This window comes from Coregonus clupeaformis, chromosome 23 (assembly GCF_020615455.1).
Source record: "Coregonus clupeaformis isolate EN_2021a chromosome 23, ASM2061545v1, whole genome shotgun sequence".
Classification (NCBI taxonomy): Eukaryota; Metazoa; Chordata; class Actinopteri; order Salmoniformes; family Salmonidae; genus Coregonus; species Coregonus clupeaformis.
In genome coordinates this window covers 20,519,289-20,537,369 of record NC_059214.1, presented here as the reverse complement: position 1 = coordinate 20,537,369, position 18,081 = coordinate 20,519,289, and the positions used below count along the sequence as shown (strand labels likewise).

The 18,081-nt window shown below is 41.7% G+C and overlaps 1 protein-coding gene across 1 annotated transcript in view; it reads right to left on the bottom strand.

Moving 5' to 3' along the window:
- Positions 1 to 29: 29 nt before the first annotated feature.
- The window catches only part of LOC121536807 (beta-1,3-galactosyltransferase 1-like), a 130,867-nt gene continuing 112,815 nt past the window's right edge, over positions 30 to 18,081 (bottom strand). The window contains exon 3 of the mRNA XM_041844377.2: positions 30 to 2,395. Coding sequence (XP_041700311.1) covers positions 1,166 to 2,155 — 990 coding nt within the window. The 5' untranslated portion in view covers positions 2,156 to 2,395 and the 3' untranslated portion in view covers positions 30 to 1,165. The remainder of the gene's footprint in view (positions 2,396 to 18,081) is intronic.

The following is an 18,081-nucleotide window of genomic DNA, read 5'->3' as shown; positions in this document are numbered from 1 at the left end:
ATATGAACTGTAACTCAGTAAAATCTTGGAAATTGTTGAATGTTGCGTTTATATTTTTGTTCAGTATAAAACTAGACTTAAAAAAAACTTAAATTACATTTGGACCATTACAGCCATCCAAGTTCTAGAAAATATCATTTCCCATTACTTCAATAGCAGTGCTTCAGTGAAGATATGCCAAATACACATGCTAATACATTCATTTGTGAATGTAGATAGTTGTTACTATGTAAATTGTCACTTGGACAAAATTATATTTATGTCTGTTGATACTTGGTAGTGGTAATGAATTGTTAATTAATCAGCTCTCTATGTACAGTATAAAGTAATAGAAGCCAGTTTTATCAGAAGCATGTAGCATGACACCATTAATTACTTAAAGTACATTGTAAGAATAGGGTAAAAAAATAAATAAATAACATCTAAATGTAAAAAGCATTTTTTCTGTTTCTTTCCAGAAGAAGTGGCAGTTAGCCTACATTTGCACCAATATTTAAACATAAAGACCCAGTCAAATTAAAATGTATAGCATCTGTTTGACCCACACATGTAGTTTTGAACACTGTGTACATCACTACCAATAGTGGTGACGTACATCCAGCAGAATTGTATTATTTTCTTAAAAAATGGCAGCAATATGAAAATAACCAACAACATTCACACGTTTGCAGAATATAGATATTGTTGTTGTCATTGTTGCAGCATTATTTGCTATTTCAAATTGTATGTATATTGTGTGTACAGTAGTTGACCAGCCATAAGATTGGTAGGAGGGATGAGGGATGAGACATGGTGTGGGTAACGGCATCCCCCAAAACAGCATGAGAACTTGGCAGAAAGTAGATAGATTTACACTGACAAATAAATCGTTTTTTCTTTCAATAATAACTCTGGTTTCACTTGTAAATGTTACTTTCAAAAATGTATACTGGAGAGTAAATGTTCATCAAAATGAGTTTGTGAAGTCTATAGTTGGAATTCTAGACAGATTATAAAATGACTAGCAACAAGACAATTTTACTGTGTTTGAATGAGAACATGCGCTTTACAAGCTTCATGCACCCAACAGCTACAGAGTGGATTCAGTAGTATACTAGTAGCCTATAGAGAACTAATGCTGTCAGAAAATTAAGAAGAGTCCAAGCTGAGTTGTCCTCAGGTGCCGCTAGCATCTGAGGTGTTTCTTGCTGGACATGTCGTTCCAGATTCGGTGCATTTCTTCCGGTGAGATCTGATGGACAGTGATAACACGACGGTACCTGCACAGGCTGTAGGCCATTTTCCAGTGATTGAAGCCACTGTTCTGATAGGGGTGGATGCCCAGCTTCCTCAGACACAGTCCCACGTACACATCCTCCAGGTGGAGCAGTCTGGTGTGCAGCGAGGTCTTATAGATCAGCTCAGCCACGTCCACTGAGAACACATACCCCGTGCCCGAGCAGAACGGGGGGTACTTAGCCTCTGGGTACAGGTCTCTGGGCATGTACCACTTACTGCGCATGTCTCTGATGGGACCTCCGTTGATGACGTAGCCCGTGAAGTACCTCCTCTTGGGCTTGGTGGTGGGCTTCAGAAGCTTATAGACCAGATTGTCCATGTTGACAAAGATGTCGCTGTCTGTCTTCATGACGTACTGGGCCTGGGAGCAGAAGGTGGCCACCCAGCGCATGCCCATCAGGGTCTTGAGGGTGAGGTTGTGGTATGAGTCTATGAAGTCCTCCACCACAATGTCGTGGAAGATCTGGCTCTCCTGTTCCACCATCTGGTTGAGGACGGCGTCCGTGTTGCGGCCCAGCAGGAAGAGGGTGATGATGCGGATGTCGCTGTAGGTGCTCTCATCGCCCCAGGTCTCCCGGATGGCCTGACGGGCATCAAAGTCTTTGTGTGTGGTGCTGATCAGGATGACCAGGAAGGGCGTGTTCGTCTCACATTTCTTAGGCTCGTTGATGACAAAGTCAAAGGTGTGTGGGTTCAGCGTTCGCGTCCGCATGTTGCTGAACGTAGTGTTCTTAAGGGTTTTCACAGTCTTCCGAATAGGCAAAGACATCTGCCCACTGACATATGAGGATGTCGGGCGGGATATACCCAAGTACCAAAGAGCACTTGCCCAGCAAACGACTGTCAACACGTACAAGCATGAGACTTTTGAAGGCATTCTGCTGCATTTATATGTATTTAATGCATTGAATCTTATGTTTTCTTTCCATTAGCAGCGTTTCTTCCAGCAAGGCAGCATAATGCTGCACCGATGTGCTGCTTGACATTAATTGTCAGTACTGGATTGTATTAGAGGAAAGTGATGGGATGTTGTTGTTTGCCTTTTAATGCAAATCCGTTTTGCAACTGTGCAGATGTCCTGTTTTTCTTCTTGACACTTCTGCTTCTCCATTTACATCTGAAAAAAAGAGAAAGAATATGTTAACGCCAGAACAAACAGATAGGTCTTAATAGCTTCAGAAAGTACACTCTTCTGCTAAATAAAATATTACAAAGTTTTATCAAAAAGCAGTGTTAGAGTTTCTCTAAAATCAGTACTCAGCAGTTATAACAACAGCTTTTGATAAGAGTTATGTATTTTTACTGCATCTAGACTAAATGTAGCTTTAACACAGTGGGTTGCACTTTCAAATAAAATGCTAATACAGAATTCAATGAGTTCTCAGCTGCTCAAAAACCAACTCAGGGACATTGAACAAGTCTATTGATCTTTTGGATAGCTAATTGAAAAGTCTATACATTTCAGTTTCTAGAATGAAGTACCTGTATCAGAAGTCCTGAGAGTGAGATTACAAGAATGCAGTCTGATTTAATCAGTATCTCTCACAGAAGGCCTTACACTCAGACTAATGCATTAAGGAAATTGTTAAATGCGGCCAACCGTAAAGTGTCATAATCCTCCCGAGGTCCTTCACTAAACACAGATAAACTGACACTACATATTGATTTGGTGCAGTAATATAGCTTACCTTCTTATTAATAAGTGGTAGTGATGGAGCAAGTTTAGAAATATCTGGAGTTAATTGGGCAATTACTGTCTTAGCCACAACAGACTAAAACAAAGTACATGTTGCTAGTGTTTTGGCTACACTCGGGATACTTGGCATAGAGCTACCCACTTTACAGGCATGCCCTTATGCTTTACAAAACACTTTAATGATGGGCCACAGGTAGTAAATGGTTATAAGACTCTACTGCACACATTTCCAATTTCATTTCAAAGATTGCAGTTTTGAAACTGTAGTAAAAGTGCAGTAACTGCAGTCGACTGTGGTATTTTGGACGCAGTAATTACAGAATAACTGCAGTGTACTGTGGTTGAACTACAGTTATACTGCACTCTAACTGCAGTTACACTGCAAAATTACTGCAGTAAAAAACGTATTTTTGCATAATGCAGTTTAACTGTAGTTATACTGCAGTGCACTGCAGTTATACTGCACTCTGACTGCAATCTTTTTTCGTAAGGGTATTAACAGAATGGACTGTATTTATTAAACAAGACCACATAAAAATACTTAATGTGCAATAATCACTGAGATGCTCATTTTGACATTAAATCTGTAGTACAAAAGCGTATTAAAGTAGTAACATTGAAAGTGGCACATTAAAGGACTTTCAAATGTACATCTTATGAAACCCATATCATTATTAGAACACTGTACTATACTGGGAACACGCAAGCAACAAAAGAAAACACAAAATCAACATGATTGACCTGACTTGATCTTTTTGTCCATCTGTCACTAAAAAGCATTTTACAAGCAACATTTCTCCAAACCAGTAGGCATATATTGCAAACGATTTACTTTTAATCCATCAGAGAGAGATGGAGAGAAAGAGCGAGAGAGAGAAAAGAACCAGAACAAATATCTTCTGACCTAACCGTTATTATTATTATTACAGAGCTGCACTGAGGCAGTATAAGGAAGGTGTTCACTTCAAAATGCTTGTCTGTTTAATTCTTGCTTTAAATCTTTGCCTCAGACAGAGACATTACAGGCACTTTGTTATGCTCCTGCATATGATAAGTGACCTTGGCAAGCACCTGTTTAATGACACTACAGTGAGCTGAGGACACATCCCTGCATGCTATTTATGAGAGGATCTTGGGCTATTCTCCATGGAAACAAAGCCTGGGGTTAAAGAGCCCCCTTGGTATCAAACTGATTAAATGACTACAGTGTAAGTCAACAGTATAGTATGTGTGCGTCTCAAATGGCACCCTATTCTCTATATAGCACACTGCTTTCGAACAGGGCCTATAGGGCTCTGGTCAAAAGTAGTGCACTATATAGGGTGCCTCTGGTTAAAAGTAGTGCACTATATAGGGAATAGGGTGCCATTTGGTGTTTACAGCTGTGTGCAAATAATAATCAATTTAGATGTGTCTAGCCTATATTTTATGTTAAAGAACAGATTTATTTCAGTCACTTCTTCTTGAGCCACTCCTTTGTTGCCTTGGCCGTGTGTTTTTGGTCATTGCCATGCTGGAATACCATCCACGACCCATTTTCAATGCCCTGGCTGAGGGAAGGAGGTTCTCACCCAAGATTTGACGGTACATGGCCCCATCCATCGTCCCTTTGATGCGGTGAAGTTGTCTTGTCCCCTTAGCAGAAAAACACCCCTAAAGCATAATGTTTCCACCTCCATGTTTGACGGTGGGGATGGTGTTCTTGGGGTCATAGGCAGCATTCCTCCTCCAAACTCGGCGAGTTGAGTTGATGCCAAAGAGCTCGATTTTGGTCTCATCTGACCACAACACTTTCACCCAGTTCTCCTGTTCATTGGCAAACTTCAGACGGCCCTGTATATGTGTTTTCTTGAGCAGGGGGACCTTGTGGGCGCTGCAGGATTTCAGTCCTTCATGGCGTAGTGTGTTACCAATTGTTTTCTTGGTGACTATGGTCCCAGCTGCCTTGAGATCATTGACAAGATCCTCCCGTGTAGTTTTGGGCTGATTCCTCACCGTTCTCATGATCATTGGAACTCCACGAGGTGAGATCTTGCATGGAGCCCCAGGCCGAGGGAGATTGACAGTTATTTTGTGTTTCTTCCATTTGCGAAATATCGCACCAACTGTTGTCACCTTCTCACCAAGCTGCTTGGCGATGGTCTTGTAGCCCATTCCAGCCTTGTGTAGGTCTACAATCTTGTCCCTGACATCCTTGGAGAGCTCTTTGGTCTTGGCCATGGTGGAGAGTTTGGAATCTGATTGATTGATTGCTTCTCTGGACAGGTGTATTTTATACAGGTAACAAACTGGGATTAAGAGCACTACCTTTAAGAGTGTGCTCCTAATCTCAGCTCGATTGAGAGGGGGTCAAATACTTATTTCCCTCATTAAAATGCAAATCAATTTATAACATTTTTGACAATGCGTTTTTTCTGGATTTTGTTGTTGTTATTCTGTCTTTCACTGTTCAAATAAACCTACCATTAAAATTATAGACTGATCATGTCTTTGTCAGTGGGCAAACGTACAAAATCAGCAGGGGATCAAATACTTTTTTCCCTCACTGTATAATGCCCGCTTGACCCTATCCCCTCCTCTTTTCTCCAGACCATTTCCGGAGACCTCTTCCCTCACCTCGCTCATCAACTCATCCTTGTCCGCTGGCTATGTCCCTTCCATCTTCAAGAAAGCGAGAGTTGCACCCCTCCTCAAAAAACCTACACTCGATCCCTCCAATGTCAACAACTACAGACCAGTATCCCTTCTTTCTTTTCTCTCCAAAACTCTTGAGCGTGCCGTCTATAGCCAGTTCTCCTGCTATCTCTCTCAGAATGACCTTGTTGATCCAAACCAGTCAGGTTTCAAGACTGGTCATTCAACTGAGACTGCTCTTCTCTGTGTCACGGAGGCTCTCCGCACTGCTAAAGCTAACTCTCTCTCCTCTGCTTTCATCCTTCTAGACCTATCTGCTGCCTTTGATACTGTAAACCATCAGATCCTCCTCTCCACCCTCTCCGAGTTGGGCATCTCCGGCGCGGCTCACTCTTGGATTGCGTCCTACCTGACAGGTCGCTCCTACCAGAATCTGTCTCCGCACCACGTGCTCTCACCACTGGTGTCCCCCAAGGCTCAGTTCTAGGCCCTCTCCTATTCTCTCTATACACCAAGTCACTTGGCTCTGTCATATCCTCACATGGTCTGTCCTATCATTGCTACGCAGACAACACACAATTAATCTTCTCCTTTCCCCCTTCTGATAACCAGGTGGCGAATCGCATCTCTGCATGTCTGGCAGACATATCAGTGTGGATGTCGGATCACCACCTCAAGCTGAACCTCGGCAAGACGGAGCTGCTCTTCCTCCCGGGGAAGGACTGCCCGCTCCATGATCTCGCCATCACGGTTGACAACTCCGTTGTGTCCTCCTCCCAGAGTGCAAAGAGCCTTGGCGTGACCCTGGACAACACCCTGTCGTTCTCCGCTAACATCAAAGTGGTGACCCGATCCTGTAGGTTCATGCTCTACAACATTCGCAGAGTACGACCCTACCTTACACAGGAAGTGGCACAGGTCCTAATCCAGGCACTTGTCATCTGCCGTCTGGATTACTGCAACTCGCTGTTGGCTGGGCTCCCTGCCTGTGCCATTAATCCCCTACAACTCATCCAGAATGCTGCAGCCCGTCTGGTGTTCAACCTTCCCAAGTTCTCTCACATCACCCCGCTCCTCCGCACACTCCACTGGCTTCCAGTTGAAGCTCGCATCTGCTACAAGACCATGGTGCTTGCCTACGGAGCTGTGAGGGGAACGGCACCTCCTTACCTTCAGGCTCTGATCAGTCCCTACACCCAAACGAGGGCATTGCGTTCTTCCACCTCTGGCCTGCTGGTCCCCTTACTTCTGCGGAAGCACAGTTCCCGCTCAGCCCAGTCAAAACTGTTCGCTGCTCTGGCACCCCAATGGTGGAACAAGCTCTCTCACGATGCCAGGACAGCGGAGTCACTGACCACCTTCCGGAGACACTTGAAACCCTACCTCTTTAAGGAATACCTGGGATAGTATAAAAGTAATCCTTCTACCCCCCCCCCAAATTTTTTTTTTTTATAATAATAAAATAAATTTGAATAAAAAAATTAGAAAAATATAAAAAAATGAATCATAAGGTTGAATGCACCAATTTGTAAGTCGCTCTGGATAAGAGCGTCTGCTAAATGACGTAAATGTAAATGTAAATATAGTGTACTGTTCATGCTGAACTCTTCAATATCCTACCTGTCCTCCCTGTCTGTTTAAAAGAAAAATAGTTGTTCATTTGGTAGAATCTCAGACAGTATATATTGTTCCTTTTTGACAGTGATTACCATCAGAAACCCCTCTCAATCTCAATCTTTCTATTCTATATCTGCCTTATCCTCACTCTCCCTCCATCATACAGTCATTACTGTACTTCCATTCTCCCCCTAAATCCTTCCCTTATTCTCTCCTTTCACTGTAAAAAATGCACTCTGCTCTCCCTCTTGCCCCCTGTTTTCCTATTGTCTAGTTGTCTTTTGTCACAATTTTCTTGACATTGAGAAAGCTAGCAGTAGCAAAGCATCAGTCTAAGACACTCAGTGTGTTGTAAATGTCTTATTTATCTGTGAAAGCACACTATATTCCATTCACTGAGTTCTTCAGCTTGTTTGCATTCCATATACAGTATCTCCTCTATTGAATAAACTGACCTAAGAATGTCTTTGAGACGAAAGGTTACTATTGCTCTCTGTTGGAACTTTCCACTCAAAACACCACAAGTCAACCTGGAAAGCCCATTATTTCTTGTATAAAACATAGGACAAGTACACTTCATCTCTCGTCAACCTGAAAAGTTAACACTAAAGAGTGGCTTTCTTTCAGCAGTGGAGTTCAAAGACATCACAGTAGCACAAGGTCTGCCAGCAATGCTGCCACACCCACACACACACACACACACACACACACACACACACACACACACACACACACACACACACACACACACACACACACACCAATCCATTTCTTTCCTGACTTCAGCACAAATTTGATTAGGGAGGACTTTATTATGTGACAGCATATTTAGCTGGCAATTCGTAAAACATAAAGCCCTCTAGTGGCTATTTAGACTGAACCATTTCTAAGGTTATGTCTCATGAATTCTCAGCTACATTATGCCCCGGTGCATTAAAATCTTACATTACATTTGTCCCTGATTCTGCAGTGAGTGACAGTGCCTTATTTTTTCTACAATGTGCAGTGCTAGACCTAATTCAATGAGAATCATATGCAATGCATCTAAGCCTGAACTATACAGAATTGCATTAGTAGTTCAGCCATGAAAGAGTCCCTTCCCTGTAGATGTAGAGAGCCTGAGTGACTACAACCAATACTCAGGCCAACTTCCAAGAACCATGCAGGTGACTCAACAGCCAAATTCCATTGTGTTAATAATATTTCTCATGATAGAGTGTTTTTTGAATACATACATCATTTCTGCAATTGAAGGCATCTAACATTTCCAAAATCAAATCCAACTTGATTGATAGATGGGGGCTTTTAGTTGCCATGGATGCGGGCTGAAGTCAACAGCAAAAAGGGGGGTGAGCTAGGGAGCATGAAGCTGAGAGAGAGAGTGAGAGAGAGAGTGAGAGAGTGAGAGAGAGAGAGAAAGAGAGAAACAGAGAGAGAGCGAGAGAGCGAGAGAGAGAGAGAACGAGAGAGAAACAGAGAGAGAGCGAGAGAGAGAGAGCGAGAGAGAGAGAGTACCCAGCAGCAGTCAGAAAGTATGGTCTGAACAGCTCTTACAGACCCACTTTAACAGTACTACTGTGTAATTATGTGTTCCAGTGCCACTGCACTTCATTAAGCAATGCCTACAGGTGACACATTGCCATTTTAAATTGATTAAGTAAAGTGGCAATAAAAGGTTACTCTTTTACAGTCATAGCTAAGTCATTGACTCGCCTAAGTGTTTGGAGACTGGGGGCCATAACAGAATGTGCCATCATTCTTAAAAGTCTAAGCCGTTGGAATTGGAATTGTTTTAAGTTGGTTAATACTATGAATAATTTAGCTATTTGATTTAGAATTTTAGGATCCCTTTAGGTATAAAAAAAAGTCATATATATTTTTTAAATAAAATATTTAATTTGGCCTTTACAACTATAGCCCAGAGAAATGCATTGAATAACACATTCATAACGGCAAAAAAGACAGTCAAAAAATTAATAATAAGAAACAAGGTTTAGAAGTGTTTGTCCTATATCTAGGAGATATAAAAAAGCTCAGGAAATATATATATTTTTTTCTCTCACATATTTAACCCCTTTTTTGGGTAGGCGCAAAACTACCTTCATACTGTACTTCCATTCATTTTTTAAAACCGGTGACACTTTTTTAAACTGGTGACACAAACCGGTTTGGATGCTAGAAACAGAAGTTGGCACATCGACGGTACCAACTTCAGACGAGTCCCCTGACACTTGTGGGGCCATAGCGTAAAATGTGAGAGTCTCCCCTTTCCATAGCGTGGTCATAATAGATTATAGGTCAAACCGTTCGGACGCTACAGACGTTTTTGTGAGAAGACCGATTTTTCGGGATGTCTCATGGTCTGACAAACACCGCTCTAGCTCTGCCACCTTTCACCACAGATGCGGAAGTGCGACATTGGCGGATGCGGTGGATTGAGAGGCATCCAATGCAAAACAGATATCTCTAGCTTAAATTGACGGATTGTGATGGGGATTTTTTGTTACTTAGATTGACTATAGTGGGTTAACAGCATTTTCAGAATTGACCATGGAAGAACTTACTGTACTGTGACAACATAGCAAGACTCATGCCAATTCCAGTGGCAATAGTAGTTTTTCAACCAAACCTGGGCCAGACAGATCTACTGGTGGATCAGAGTCTGTGTCATCTCATTCTAGATTTCTTAACAGGGTTTTTTCATCATTTACATTTTAGTCATTTAGCAGACGCTCTTATCCAGAGCGACTTACAGTTAGTGAGTGCATACATTTTTTCATACTGGCCCCCCGTGGGAATCGAACCCACAACCCTGGCGTTGCAAACACCATGCTCTACCAACTGAACTACACAGGGCCATAGCATTTCAAGTCATCCAATAAAACCTTGACAATTTGACTTCCATCACCATTACAGGTATCAATACGACTTTGCAGGGAGTTAAATATTTTCAAATAACAGAACGACTTGTACAGCGCCATGCAAAAGTATTCATCCCCCTTGGCGTTTTTCCTATTTTGTTGCATTACAACCAGTAATTTAAATTTATTTTTATTTTAATTTCATGTAATGGACATACACAAAATAGTCCAAATTGGTGAAGTGAAATGAAAAAAATAACTTGTTTCAAAAATTCTAAAAAATAAATAATGGAAAAGTGGTGTGTGCATATGTATTCACCCCCTTTGCTATGAAGTCCCTAAATAAGATCTGATGCAACCAATTACCTTCAGAAGTCACATAATTAGTTAAATAAAGTCCACCTGTGTGCAATCTAAGTGTCACATGATCTGTCACATGATCTCAGTATATATACACCTGTTCTGAAAGGCCCCAGAGTCTGCAACACCACTAAGCAAGGGGAACCACCAAGCAAGCAGCACCATGAAGACCAAGGAGCTCTCCAAACAGGTCAGGGATAAAGTTGTGGAGAAGTACAGATCAGGGTTGGGTTATAAAAAAATATTATAAACTTTGAACATCCCACGGAGCCCCATTAAATCTATTATTTAAACATGGAAAGAATATGGCACCACAACAAACCTGCCAAGAGAGGGCCGCCCACCAAAACTCACGGGCCAGGCAAGGAGGGCATTAATCAGAGAGGCAACAAAGAGACCAAAGATAACCCTGAAGGAGCTGCAAAGCTCCACAGCGGAGATTGGAGTATCTGTCCATGGGACCACTTTAAGCCGTACACTCCACAGAGCTGGGCTTTACGGAAGAGTGGGCAGAAAAAAGCCATTGCTTAAAGAAAAAAATAAGCTAACACGTTTGGTGTTCTCCAAAAGGTATGTGGGAGACTCCCCAAACATATGGAAGAAGGTACTCTGGTCAAATGAGACAAAAATTGAGCTTTTTGGCCATCAAGGAAAACGCTATGTCTGGCGCAAACCCAACACCTCTCATCACCCCGAGAACACCATCCCCACAGTGAAACGTGGTGGCAGCATCATGCTGTGGGGATGTTTTTCATTGGCAGGGACTGGGAAACTGGTCAGAATCGAAGGAATGATGGATGCCGCTAAATACAGGGAAATTCTTGAGGGAAACCTGTTGCAGTCTTCCAGAGATTTGAGACTGGGACGGAGGTTCACCTTCCAGCAGTACAATGACCCTAAGCATACTGCTAAAGCAACACTCGAGTGGTTTAAGGGGAAACATTTAAATGTCTTGGAATGGCCTAGTCAAAGCCCAGAGCTCAATCCAATTGAGAATCTGTGGTATGACTTAAAGATTGCTGTACACCAGCGGAACCCATCCAACTTGAAGGAGCTGGAGCAGTTTTGCCTTGAAGAATGAGCAAAAAACCCAGTGGCTAGATGTGCCAAGCTTATAGAGACATACCCCAAGAGACTTGCAGCTGTAATTGCTGCAAAAGGTGGCTCTACAACGTATTGACTTTGGGGGAATGAATAGTTATGCACGCTCAAGTTTTTTGTTTTTTTGTCTTATTTCTTGTTTGTTACACAAATGTTTTTATTTTGCATCTTCAAAGTGGTAGGTATGTTGTGTAAATCAAATGATACAAACCCCCCAAAAATCAATTTTAATTCCAGGTTGTAAGGCAACAAAATAGGAAAAATGCCAAGGGGGGTGAATACTTTCGCAAGCCACTGTATAGTAGATTCTCTGGCATTGTATATTTTCCTGTTTGTATGCATTTGTATGTTTTCTGCTGCTGTATGTTTGTCAGGTCTGTGTCGGTGTATTAGGCTCTGTTTAGATTACTGTAGCGTGTTGCAGCCCCGTGGGCAGCCAGCCAGACCTTTGTAGGGCTATTGTTCCAATCCATCTCCATAATGCTGGATGTCATGCAGAGAGCCAATCATAATGTCTGCTATATGACTGGACTAGGCTGCTGACTGTCTGTCAGAGAGGACACTATAATAAAAAGACCACTGACCTTATCTCTCTCCTGTTTAGAGTCAGACACACACATTGCTGCAGGCGCTTTAATCATATTGAACTGAACTTTGGTTTGGAATGCATATGGTAGGTTTCATCTCACAGCCTCATATAAAAACAGAGGGAAAGCAACCCAACAAACCTTGTGGACTGTCGAGAAATGGTCAAATAATTATTCAAAGCAACGAAAAGAGACCCAATTTGTCATGATTGATTGTATGGCAAGGGGCAAACCTGTGGTAGGAGCACAATACAAAGACAACCATTCATCACCAAGTTACATGCCTTTCTCCCTGGCTGCAAGTGGAGCGTTTTGAACACTGGTTTGTAAAAAGGGCTATTATACAGTCCTCTATACACAACAAGAAATTACTTGATTTATAGCCCCATGCCTATCTATGGACACAACTTTCAAATATTTTTCCAATAACCACGTCTAATAGGTGCCAGATTCTATTAACAGATCAACACATTACAGGGAAAGGTTACACCCAAATCATACTTGACCATCTTTCTTTTCACAATCACAATTTTTCCTTAACCTGAAAGACCAGTCCAAGTACTTTGTCGATTGAACAAGACTGTCAATTATATACAGGACCTGTTTTCATGAGTATGTTTTTCAGTTATTCCCCTTTCTAATATTATGTTTAATAATTATCTGTGAGCCTGGTTGTTGCCTTCCATTTTCAAAACATTATACAGCCCCCCTGATGTTTAATGTTGTATGGTCTTTTTTGCAGATAGATTGTGGCTTCCATCAATGTAAATGTCTACATAATTTCCAATACCCCATATCTTTTTTTGTAAATATATAGTATATATATAAAAATATATACAGTATCAGTCAAAAGTTTGGACACACCTACTCATTCATGGGTCTTTCTTTATTTTTTACTAATTTCTACATTGTAGAATAACAAGGTAGGGTTGGTATACAGAAGATATCCCTATTTGGTAAAACACCAAGTCCATATTATGGCAAGAACAGCTCAAATTTGCAAAGAGAAACGACAGTCCATCATTACTTTAAGACATGAAGGTCAGTCAGTCTGGAATATATACAGTGAGGGAAAAAAGTATTTGATCCTCTGCTGATTTTGTACGTTTGCCCACTGACAAAGAAATGATCAGTCTATAATTTGAATGGTAGGTTTATTTGAACAGTGAGAGACAGAATAACAACAAAAAAATCCAGAAAAACGCATGTCAAAAATGTTATAAATTGATTTGCATTTTAATGAGGGAAATAAGTATTTGACCCCCTCTCAATCAGAAAGATTTCTGGCTCCCAGGTGTCTTTTATACAGGTAACGAGCTGAGATTAGGAGCACACTCTTAAAGGGAGTGCTCCTAATCTCAGCGTGTTACCTGTATAAAAGACACCTGTCCACAGAAGCAATCAATCAATCAGATTCCAAACTCTCCACCATGGCCAAGACCAAAGAGCTCTCCAAGGATGTCAGGAACAAGATTGTAGACCTACACAAGGCTGGAATGGGCTACAAGACCATCGCCAAGCAGCTTGGTGAGAAGGTGACAACAGTTGGTGCGATTATTCGCAAATGGTAGAAACACAAAAGAACTGTCAATCTCCCTCTGCCTTTGCTCCATGCAAGATCTCACCTCGTGGAGTTGCAATGATCATGAGAACGGTGAGGAATCAGCCCAGAACTACACGGGAGGATCTTGTCAATGATCTCAAGGCAGCTGGGACCATAGTCACCAAGAAAACAATTGGTAACACATTAAGCCGTGAAGGACTGAAATCCTGCAGCGCCCGCAAGGTCCCCCTGCTCAAGAAAGCACATATACAGGCCCGTCTGAAGTTTGCCAATGAACATCTGAATGATTCAGAGGAGTACTGGGTGAAAGTGTTGTGGTCAGATGAGACCAAAATCGAGCTCTTTGGCATCAACTCAACTCGCTGTGTTTGGAGGAGGAGGAATGCTGCCTATGACCCCAAGAACATCATCCCCACCGTCAAACATGGAGGTGGAAACATTGTGTTTTGGGGGTGTTTTTCTGCTAAGGGGACAGGACAACTTCACCACATCAAAGGGATGATGGACGGGGCCATGTACCTTCACATTTTGGGTGAGAACCTCCTTCCCTCAGCCAAGGCATTGAAAATGGGTCGTGGATGTGTATTCCAGCATGACAATGACCCAAAACACACGGCCAAGGCAACAAAGGAGTGGCTGAAGAAGAAGCGCATTAAGGTCCTGGAGTGGCCTAGCCAGTCTCCAGACCTTAATCCCATAGAAAATCTGTGGAGGGAGCTGAAGGTTCGAGTTGCCAAACGTCAGCCTCGAAACCTTAATGACTTGGAGAAGATCAGCAAAGAGGAGTGGAACAAAATCCCTCCTGAGATGTGTGCAAACCTGGTGGCCAACTACAAGAAACGTCTGACCTCTATGATTGCCAACAAGGGTTTTGCCACCAAGTACTAAGTCATGTTTTGCAGAGGGGTCAAATACTTATTTCCCTCATTAAAATGCAAATCAATTTATAACATTTTTGACATGCGTTTTTCTGGATTTTGTTGTTGTTATTCTGTCTCTCACTGTTCAAATAAACCTACCATTAAAATTATAGACTGATCATGTCTTTGTCAGTGGGCAAACGTACAAAATCAGCAGGGTATCAAATACTTTTTTCCCTCACTGTATATGTTCCTTTATTATTTTCCCCTAACCTTACCATCCCTCCTCTAATTGGAGTAAACTAATGGACAACAACTCTTAGGCTTCTACTTCCAGCTTATACATGCTATATACATTTTACGTTTTGTTTTTAGTCCCTTCCTTCAGCTCCACTCAACCCCTCCCATCTGTCTCTGAACACCATCCAGTTTTGATTTCTATTTGCCATATAGTTTTCAACTGTGCTGTGATGTTTTCACAAAAGTTCTGAACCTTTCTATTCTCATAGATTCTACATATGTCACGTTCATTGAGAGACGGGTCAGACCAAGGTGCAGCGTGTATGCGTACATGTTTATTAGAACTAATAAACACTAGACAAAACAACAAACGTAACGTGACGCTCAACAGTGGCTACACACAACAAGCCAAACACAAGTCAAGATCCCACAACTAAGGTAGGCAACCAGGCTACCTAAGTATGATCCCCAATCAGAGACAACGAGCGACAGCTGTCTCTGATTGGGAATCACACCCGGCCAAACCTAGACATACACATACTAGATCTCCAACATAGAATATCATCACATAGATCTCAAACTGAAACTCACACCCTGACCCAACCAACAAGAGTTCTCTAGGTCAGGGTGTGACAACATATTGTAAATTAAAGATAAACATTTTTGCTAAGAGTATTATTATATTATTAATCGATTGACTATGACTTTTAAAATCACCCAGCAGTGCTATTTGCAGAGTTAGCTCCAGGTAAATGTTGCAATTCTTCAGCCATTCCTGAACCTGCGACCAAAAACAAGCTACATATGTACCAAAAAATTATCTAATGATTCGGTGTCTTCGCAGCAAAATCTGCAGAGCTGGGATGGTTGCATCCCCCATATATATAACATTCTATTGGTTGCAAGAATTTTGTATAATAATTTAAATTGAAAAACTCTAAGTTTTGAATCCAGCGTTGTTTTGTATATCAGTTCATAAACAATGTGCCATGGGATCGGTACATTGAAAATCTCTTCCCAACTATTTTACAATCTATATGGCACAGCTGTCAATTTTTGGTCCTTAAATTAAACTGGTATCAACATTTTTGGGGGGCAATTTTGGTCTTTAATGAAGGGCCGACAGACAAGTTCCTTACTTTCTCCCCCTTCCACTTGCCTCTTCCATTTCTGCGGTAATGCTGCAATTAGTTGGTTGTAATTTTGAGTAGAGCAGACATGTCCATATATTTGTGTTAGCTGCATGTGTTACATAACTCCACCAGTCCTATTTACGCTATCATTTACAAAGATTATATATATATATATATATTTTTTTTTACTTTTAGTATATTTTAGTTTAACCATAATATTTGCTGTAATAATTGTTCTGTCTTTTCTGGTGGATTAAACTGAAATTGCAAACAACTTTCTATGGTTTGTTTAGAAAATAGCAATATTTTGGATTTTATTTCATTTTCAAATAACCGAAACCTGAATAAAGGGAAAAAGGCCATTCTTGAACATGGGGTGAGATAATGTTGTATGGTCTTTCTCAAGGTTGGATTGCTACTTATTTTCTTCAGAATTTATAATATCCATTTTGTTGATAAGACTACTGGCATGGCTCTGTGTTTTCTCATGATACCACATAATTGAATGATTACTGGAATGAAATACTGATGGCGAGACAGCCAGGCAGAGAAGAGATGTGTGAAAAATTATATGGAAGTTGACAGGATGCAGCACAGAATGTGGTGTGTTTTAACTTAGATGTAAAGTCCCCTGGTACCGGTTCAGACTGACATTTTCGCTTATAAATCGATCCGTGGACACCATAGATTGAAATGGCTTGCATTGGGCGATAGCCCTGGTTCCCACAGACACAGTAGTATATTTTCTGAGCCGGTGTGATGTAGGATGTGAAATGGGAGCGTGCAATTGGCATGCTGACTGCAGGAATGTCCACCAGAGCTGTTGCCAGAGAATTGAATGTTCATTTTTCTACCATAAGCCGCCTCCAACGTCGTTTTAGAGAATTTGGCAGTATGTCCAACCGGCCTCACAACCGCAGACCATGTGTAACCACACCAGCCCAGGATCTCCACAGCCAGCTTTTTCACCTGCGGGAACGTCTGAGACCAGCCACCCGGACATCTGATGAAACTGTGGGTTTGCACAACCGAAGAATTTCTGCACAAACTTTCAGAAACCGTCTCAGGGAAGATCATCTTGTGTGCTCGTCGTCCTCACCAGGGTCTTGACCTGACTGCAGTTTGGCGTCGTAACTGACTTCAGTGGGCAAATGCTCACTTTCGATGGCCGCTGGCACGCTCTTTATGGATGAATACCAGTTTCAACTGTACCGGACAGATGGCAGACAGAGTGTATGGCGTGGTGTGGGCGAGCAGTTGGCTGATGTCAATGTTGTGAACAGAGTGCCCCATGGTGGCGGCGGGGTCATGGTATGGGCAGGCATAAGCTACGGACAACGAACACAATTGCGTTTTAGCGATTGCAATTTGAATGCACAGAGATACCATGACGAGATCCTGAGGCCCATTTTCGTGCCATTCATTCGCCGACATCACCTCATGTTCTCATGTTTCAGCATGATAATGCATGGCTCCATGTCACAAGGATCTGTACACAATTCCTGGAAGCTGAAAATGTCTCAGTTCCTCATGGCCTGCATACTCACCAGACATGTCATCCATTGAGCATGTTTGGGATGCTCTGGATCGACGTGTATGCTGTTTGGTTATAGTAACAGATTAAAGACCAAAGCTCGAAATCTTAGCTTGGACATTAGAGGAAAGGTTACATCCGACAAGACCATGGTTGCAGACAGTCAGAATATCTCTTTTATAAATATAGCAAATACATCAGTTAGCAAGTTACCTTATCAATCAGGTTGCTATGGGGAGAGTCAAGTCCAGCAGTTTTACTCACAGCAGGGGATTCAAGTAGATGCTTTTTCATTTGAAAAAGTGTCTGAGTCAACTGTGCTAAAGAAGCTGAAAGAACTTGACCATTCCAAAGCAACTGGCCTTGACAACATTCCTGCCAGATTTCTAAGGGATGCAGCGGTAATTATCACCCCCTGCGTAACTCACATTGTGAATCTGTCTATTGAGATAGGTTTTTTTCCCAGTGAACTAAAACTTGCAAGGGTCATTCCTCTATATAAAAAACGGAATAAATTAGATCATGGAAACTATCGGCCTGTCTCAATCATGTGTATTTTATTGAAGGTCAGAGCAGATTGTTATATTTCCTTACATAACCTACTATATGAGCTCTA